General features: G+C 43.2%; 1 protein-coding gene across 1 annotated transcript in view; it reads left to right on the top strand.

The window, feature by feature from the left end:
- Nucleotides 1-8,008, top strand: part of PLAC9 (placenta associated 9) — a 17,775-nt gene extending 9,767 nt beyond the window's left edge. Inside the window, exons 2-4 of the mRNA XM_081953798.1 lie at nucleotides 2,032-2,132; nucleotides 5,507-5,627; nucleotides 6,681-8,008. Of these exons, the coding sequence (XP_081809924.1) occupies nucleotides 2,032-2,132; nucleotides 5,507-5,627; nucleotides 6,681-6,691 (233 nt within the window). The 3' untranslated portion in view covers nucleotides 6,692-8,008. The remainder of the gene's footprint in view (nucleotides 1-2,031; nucleotides 2,133-5,506; nucleotides 5,628-6,680) is intronic.
- The last annotated feature ends 303 nt before the right edge of the window (nucleotides 8,009-8,311 follow it).

Genomic DNA, 8,311 nt, shown 5'->3' with positions numbered 1-8,311 from the left:
GCTCTTAAGTGGGCGGAGACTCAACAACAAACCAGATTTAGGGCTTGATGGACATAAGATGGACTAATACCACTTTATCAGTGGTGAAATCTAATTTTCCCACCACCGGTTCTGTGGGTGTGGCTTGGTGTGTGTGTGTGATGTGACTGGGTGGGCGTGGCCAATTTTTTTCCACTTTCAGCTTTTTAAAAAAATGCTTTAAAAAGCAGGAAAAAAAGATTCCGACGATCGCGCAGCTCACAGCTGAGCTGCACGATCCTTGGAATCTTTTTTTTTTTTTTACTACTGGTTCACAGAACCAAGGACAATCATCCCTACAGGTTCAGCCGAACCAGGCTGAATTGGGAGGATTTTACCCCTGCACTCTATAAAGCCCTAGTAAGACCACACCTGAGTACTGCATCCAGTTTGGTCACCACGCTATAAAAAAGACGTTCTCTAGAAAAAGTGCAGAGAAGAGCAACCAGGAGGATTAGAGGACTGGAGGCTAAAACATGTGATGAATGGTTGCAGGAACTGGGCATGGCTAGTCTAGTGAAGAGAAGAGAAGGACCAGAGGAGACATGATAGCAGTGTTCCAATATTTGAGGGGCTGCAATAGAGAGCAGGGGGTCAAGCTATTTTCCAAAGCACTGAAGGCCAGACAAGGAATAATGGATGGAAACTGACCAAGGAGAGATTCAACCTAGAAATAAGGAGGAACTTTCTGAAAATCAACCAGTTTGCCTTTGGAAGTTGTGGGGGCTTCATCACTTGAGACTTTCAAGAAGAGGCTGGACTGCCATATGTCAGAAATGGTGTAGGGTCTCCTGCTTGAGCAGGGGGTTGGACTGTATGACCTACAAGGTCCCTTCCAACTCTGTTAATGTCACACCCAAAGAATTAAAAGAGAGAGCTTTTCTTGCTTTTTAATCACAGCTCCTTATTCTTCCTTAGTGGGGAACTTATTCTGCCTTTCAGAATCAAGGGCAACACTTTGTAAGGGTAAAAAAAAAGGAGAGAAAGGATCCATTCAGAAGAAAACAAAGGATGTAGTATTTCCAGCTTTAAAAAAGGACTGATGGAATCTGGGACGTTTCCAAGCTAAGGTTCATTAACTTAAGCCACACTTGGGATACGGCATCCAGTTTTGGTCACCATGATGTAAAAAAGATGTTTGGACTCTAGAAAGAGTACAGAGAAGAGCAACAAAGATGATTAGGGGACTGGAGGCTAAAACATATGAAGAACAGCTGCAGGAACTGGGCATGTTTAGTTTGATGAAAAGGACTAAGAGTGAGATGATAGCAGTCTTCCAATATCTCAGGGGTTGCCACAAAGAAAAGGGAGTCAAACTATTCTCCAAAGCACCTGAGGGCAGGACAAGAAGCAAAGAGTGGAAACTAATCAAGGAGAGAAACAACCTGGAATTAAGGAGAAACTTCCTAACTGTGAGGACAATTAATCAGTGGAACAACTTGTCTCCAGAAGTTGTGAATGCTCCAACACTGGATGTTTATAAGAAGAGATTGGACAACCCTTTGTCTGAAATGATTATAGAGTTTTCTGCCTGAAAAGGGGGCTGGACTAGAAGACCTCCAAGGTCCTTTCCAACATAGTGATTCTAATTATGGGTTGGGGTTTCACCATCATTGGAGATGGACCTTGGGAAATGTGTTATAGTTAACCCATCAGAAGACATCAGGTTAATGAAGACTCATTCTTATTTAATCTGGAGCTGCTGACCAGGACTGGAGCACTTTTCCAGGGTTCAAAGCATGGATTTCTACCACCTTCCTTTATAGATGCTGAACCCTGAAATTAGATTGATCTAATTTAAAGAGAATCATGGCCTCCCAAAGTCATGCTGTCTGTTGGTGACCTCTCAGAAGTGCCCATGTAACTTTCTGCAACAAAATGCAGATATATATCCACACCCACTCTGCCCTGAGATCAAACACAACCTTGATGCGTCCCTCAATGAAATTGAGTTTGACACCCCTGCCTTAAAGCTTTAAAGCTGTGAGATCATTTGCTTTTCTCCTTTTCTAGTCGCTGCTGATCCTGCCGCTGACCATCAAGGAACCTCTGAGCAAGATGACTGGTGTGATAACCCCAGCACCATCCACAAGCGCTTGGATACCATCCAAGAGGTAAGATGATGCAATGGAACAAAACACAGAGTGCCTTATCACCACTTCCCTGCAAAGGATGATCCTAACTCCAGGGGAGAAACTGAAGCTCAGAGTCCTGGAATTGGGTGGCAGGGAATGCAAGATAAAACCAGAAGGTCTAGAACAGGATTTCTCAACCTCAACAACCTTCAACGGTGTGGCCTTCAACTTCCAGAGAGAGGGAAGTGATCTGTTGAAAAGGTTTTGGGAAGGAAGGAAAGAAAGAAAAAGAGGGAGAGGGAAGGCGGGAGGGGGGAGAGAGGAAGGAATGAGGGGAAGGAAGGAAAGGAGGAGGGGAAGGAACAGTGGTGGGATTTAAATAATTTAACAACCGGTTCTCTGCCTAATGATTTCTTCCAACAATCAGTTCACCAAACTGCTCAGAAATTTAACAACTGGATCTCCCGAAGTGGTGCGAACTGGCTGAATCCCACAACTGAGAAGGAAGGAAGGAGGGAGGGAGGGAGAGAAGGAAGGAAGGAAGGAAGGAAGGAAGGAAGGAAGGAAGGAAAAACTAATGGAGATGGAGGGAGGGAGAAAGGGAAGGAAGGAAAGAAGGAAGGGAAAAACTGAGAGGGAGGAAGGCAGAAAGGAAGGAAGAAAAAGAAGAGGGAGAGGGAGGGAAGGAGGGAGAGAAGGAGAGAGGGAGGGAGGGAGGGAGGAAGGAAAAGACAGAGGGAGGAAGGGGGAAGAAAGGAAAAAAGATGGAGGGAAGGAGAGAGGGGGAAGGAAGAAAGACAAAGATAGATGGAGAGGGAGGAGGGAGGAAGGAGAGAGGGAGGGAGGGAGGAAAAGACAGAGAGGGAGGAAGGGGGAAGAAAGAAAAAAAGATGGAGGGAAGGAGAGAGGGGGGAAGGAAGAAAGACAAAGACAGATGGAGAGGGAGGAGGGAGGAACGAAGGAAGGACTTGAGTAGCAAATTCAGGAATATCACCTTTATCTTAAAGACTGGAGGCCTGCTGATGAAATAGACAAAAAGGAATTATACGATCGGTGGTCAAAGGTATTAGAAAAAAAACCCTGCATGTATTGTCCACCTCAGATGGTGACTCCTAGCTGACCCTGAGCAATTGTGAAAGAAGTTGAGCAAGGTCATATGTGATTTACCCTTCGATGGAAATCCACGAATGAGCTAATGGTTAAGAATGTTCCCTTCCCATTCAGAAGTAAGTCAGAGTACGTTGATTCCAAGGCACACATTATCCAGTGTCGCAATGGATGCATTAGTCCTAGATGAAGGACCTTCTTGTACAAACCTCAAGTCGACTCTTGCACAAGAGCAATTCTTATTCTGGCATCTCTGACTATTCCCCTTGTTAAATGGCTTGAATAGAAAAAGAGGCTTTTGCTACAGACCACAGCTTGGCGATCGCCTGGTCTTGTGCAACACTTGCTTCCAACCTCAGTGATCCCTTGACAAAAGCAACCTCTTTCAAAAAATTTCAGAATCCTTCCATTCTCATTTTCCTATTATTTGCAATTAACAGATTTTGTTTTTGGCTCTATTTATACAACTTTCCTAATCTGGTTCATGAATTTACCTACATAGTTAGCACAAGAAATTGAATTAGAGGCTAATCAAAAAGGTTTTGTGGCCCACTGGCACCCAGTGGAGCTGGCAGCAGAGTCGGACAGTGAGAAGGTTGGGGAGGAACATGGGCCAGTCCTGGGGACTGAGGAAAACTCAGGCGAGGGCTCTGTGTCGGAGGCAGAGAGGGAGCTAGAGAGCAGTGAGGCAGAGGAACAGCTGGAGCCTGTTCCCAGTGTGTGCATGCGCAAAGCTGCCAGAAGACAAGAACAACTAAGAAAGCAGAGTCGACTTGGGAGTAAAGCCTCACCTTGGGGGTGACTGGCCCCTCCTATAGGAAACAAAAGAGGAGCGAATGGGGAGGGGGCTTTTGCAGGAAACAATTCATTCCTTTGGTTGTTTCAAGAGTGGAAAGTTCTGTTTGTGACTATAAGAGACTCTGTGCCAAGTATTGCCTGGCCCTGCATTTGGAAACCAGTTATCTGGCAGCTCGCCAAGTGAGATAAGGTTCGTGTTGATAAACACTCCTCTGAAAGACTGTTTTCTAATTAATTAATTAATTAATTCAATTAGGGTACTGGGAACAGTTGTGCACAAAAAACTACAAATTAACATAAAAAGAAGATTTATATAAAATGTTTTACCGTTGACATCTAGCACCAGCAAGATTGGCAAAAATTTACCCGGATTTGAGCCCCAGATGCTGGAAATGTCAACACAAACATGGTTCATACTTCCACATGTGGTGGACATGTCCGGAAGTGAGGAAATATTGGAGTAAAATAAGAACCTGGTTGCAAGAAATAACAGGCCTTCAAATTCAATCTAAACCGGGGATGTTTTTGTTAGGGATAATTAGAGGAACGTTTGCAAAGGAAATCAATTATATTATAATACACATTCTGACAGCAGCAAGAACAACATACGCTCAAAACTGGAAATTAGACAGCATATCTTCCGAAAACATGATAATTTAAAAAATAATGGTCTGCGCAGAAATGGTCAAATTAACCTTCAAACTGAAAGATAAAGAAGATAAAGAATACCATACAGTATGGGATAAATGGTATTATTGGCTAGAGAACAGGAATAATGAATGAAAGTAGAAGATACATCTATCTATCTATCTATCTATCTATCTATATCTATATCTATATCTATATCTATATCTATATCTATATCTATATCTATATCTATATCTATATCTATATCTATATCTATATCTATCTATCTATATCTATATCTATATCTATATCTATATCTATATCTATATCTATATCTATATCTATATCTATATCTATATCTATATCTATATATATATCTATATCTATATCTATATCTATATCTATCTATATATATATATATATATATATATATACATACATACATACATACATACATACATACATACATAATATGAGGTTATGGGAATTATAAATGTAAAAAGGAAATAGCAAAAATAAAACGAATGGAAAGTATGTATGACGATAAACAAAATGGGATATATCGATGTCTTAGGAATGGGAAGAATGGATGTAGAATGTGGTTTTTAAGTTTTGTTTTGTAAAAAGCTTAATAAATGAAAGGAATTCACAGTTGTGTAAATAAAAGGGGTTTTGCCAGGACCAAGACTTCATTTCTTGCTTTCTAAGGAAGCCTGGGTCAGAACAAAAGGTTAGGTTTCCATAACACTTTAAGCCACAAAGAAACCAAATCGGGGTAACCACTAACCTCTGCTTGTTGGGTGGATGACTTATGAGGTCTTAAGCTTGTATTAACAAGACCAATAAGTTCCCCCCTACAATTTCTTCTCTCCTTCCATCAGCAACTGGAAAAAACAGTTGAGCATTTGGACTCCGAAGTCAAGTCACTGCTCAACGATGTTAGTGAAACTGCATGGACCAAGCCACTTGCTCCTGGGACGCCATTGGTAGATCTCTTTGGAGGTAAGAAGAAGAGCCGAGCCTGGTGAATGTTACCACCCAATCAATGAGTTAGAAGAATGGGGTGTGTGAGCTCTCAGAAGTTCTCCAACTGTTTTGAGGGCACGACTCTTCCCCTTTTAGGAACCTTGTTACTGAAAAAGCCCTCTGGAAGGGTTCCACCACTGTGTCGAGGGCCATGTAGGAGGGACTTGAAATACAGGTTTTTTAGTACTGTTGTACTGGCAAACTAACATGGGTTTATGTTTATGAGTATGAATGTTCATAGACTGGAATAGACATGGCAACAGGTCAGCCAATGGGGTCTGTTTGGATTGACATGGTAACAGGTTAGCCAATGGGGACTGTTTGGAATCTGAAATATAGCATTTGTTTGTATGGAGCCATAAGAGACAGTTGCTTAGACTTGCTGAACTGTACACAAGAGTTGGTTTGGCCTCTGTAACTTTGCAGCTTCTGTACAATGTAGGCCTCTGTAAATCTAGGCCTCTACGCCTCTGTATCTCTCTACTCTGACTTGATTCTATGAATATTGCTTCTGTGTTCCTGATTTTGTATGCTGACTTCTGCTGTACGGCATTGTATATAAAGAAGTTTCTTATATATAATTGAATCCTGCTGAAGTCCATTTGCTTGTGTGCTGGTCAGATGTGCTGCACAAACTCTGACAGTTTACCCAGAGCAGGGGTGAAACTCAACAGATTCTGATCGGTTCTGGAGAACCGGTAGCGGGAATTTTGAGTAGTTCGGAAAACCGGTAAATACCATCTCTGACTGGCCTGGCCCTCATCTATTCTCTGCCTCCCAAGTCCTAACTTGTCAGGAGGAAATGGGGATTTTGCAGTAACCTTCCCCTGCCATGCCCACCAAGCCATGCCACACCCACACCCACCACAGGTGGCACACAGAGGCATTTGTCTTGGTACATGAGGCATTGCCCTGTCAGCTGGCCCACAGAACCGGTAATAAAAAATGTTAAATCCCATCACTGCTTTGCTCACTGGCCTTGGCTGCCCCTGAAAAAGTGATCAACCCAGTTTCTCTTTGTCTTTCTAGATCCTAGTTGAGCTTCCAGACGATGAACTGAAAATCCAGATTCTTAACTTTACATCATCAAAGCCAGCCTTCAAGTTGCTTTTTCCATCAACCTCAAAACCAAAGTGGCCTATAAAGTGTTGAGATGGACTGAAGCATTGAGTAAACATTTGTCACGTCAGTAACAAAATGTACCCGTAGGTGTAGTAGCACCGGCTAATGTTTTCTAGTAGATGCCACAAAGTAGGACTTGATTAGTCCTTCAACAGGAGACTAATAAAACTAGATTGGGAAGTTGAAAATTTAAAATAAAATAAAAAAATTCCCAAAGACTGGGAGTTTATTATGGTGAAATAATTCAGCCTTTTGTTCAAAATGCAAGAAGAAAAAAGATACGAAGGAGCCCTAGAAGAAAGTCTTATATTCAGGTCAGAGGCTAACATGAAAATGTTGAGATTGACCTTATTAAAATTGTTTCAAGGGATTTTTATAGAAAGCCGAACCTTCTACCACAGAAACTAGAATGTTCTTGGCCCAAGTTGTCAAACAGAAAAAGAAAAGAGAGAAGGCTGCAATATCGGTGGTTTTTTTAAGAAGAGATTGGACAGCCATTTGTCTGAAATGGTATATAGCCGTTATGGCAAACCTATGGCATGCGTGCCACAGGTGGCATGTGGGGCTATTTGTCCAAGCACGCGAGTTGTTGCCCTGACTTCGGCCTTCTTTTGAGGCCATTTTTTGCCTTCTGGAGGTTTCAGAAGCTTCCCTGAAGCCTCCAAAGCGCGAAAAACCGGCCCTACGGGCAAACCGGAAGTTCAGGAATGTACTTCCTGTTTGCTCGTAGGGCCAGTTAGAGCCCTCCGGAGCCTTCAGGAGGCTTCCCTTAAGGCTCAGGAGGGCAAAAAAGACCATATGAGCAAACTGGAAGTCACTTCCAGATTGCTCGTAGAGTCTTTTTTTGCCTTCCAAAGCCTTCAGGGAAGCCTCCGGAAGGCCCCTGAAGGCTCTGGAGGATGAAAAACGGCCCTACGGACAAACTTCCGATTTGCTCGTAGGGTCGTTTTTTGCCCTCCGGAGCCTTCAGGGAAGCCTCCTAAAGGCTCCTGAAGGCGCCGGAGGGCTAAAACTGACCGTACGAGCAAACCAGAAGTCTGTTCTCGAACTTCCAGTTTGCCCATAGGGCCAGTTTTTCACATTCCTGAGGCTTCAGGGAAGCTCTTGAAGCCTCCGGGGGGCCTCCAGGGGGATGGGTGAGCTGTTTTCGCCCTTCCCAGGTTCCTATAAAATCTCTGGAGCCTGGGGAGGGCGAAAAAAGCACACCAAAAATGGGGGAAGTGCTGGTTGTGCATGCATACATGCTGGGGTTGTGCGCATAGCATTATGGGTGTGGCACACCTGCGTACGACCCCCCTGCACTCTCCCTGCACTCTCCCTGCTTTTGGCACGCGAGCCACAAAAGGTTCGCCATCACTGGTATATAGGGTCTCCTGCTTGAGCAAGGGGTTGGACTAGAAGACCTCCAAGGTCCTTTCTAACTCTGTTTTTCTGTTACTTGAAATTTAGCCTCTCACAGTCATTCAAAACAATGAGATGGCCGGCATATACATTTAATAAATAAATAAACTTACTCAACTTGTAAAACAATTTCCCTA

This window comes from Natrix helvetica, assembly GCF_964273705.1.
Source record: "Natrix helvetica genome assembly, chromosome: 5".
In the NCBI taxonomy this organism is placed as follows: Eukaryota; Metazoa; Chordata; class Lepidosauria; order Squamata; family Natricidae; genus Natrix; species Natrix helvetica.
This window is presented reverse-complemented; position numbering and strand designations above follow the sequence as displayed.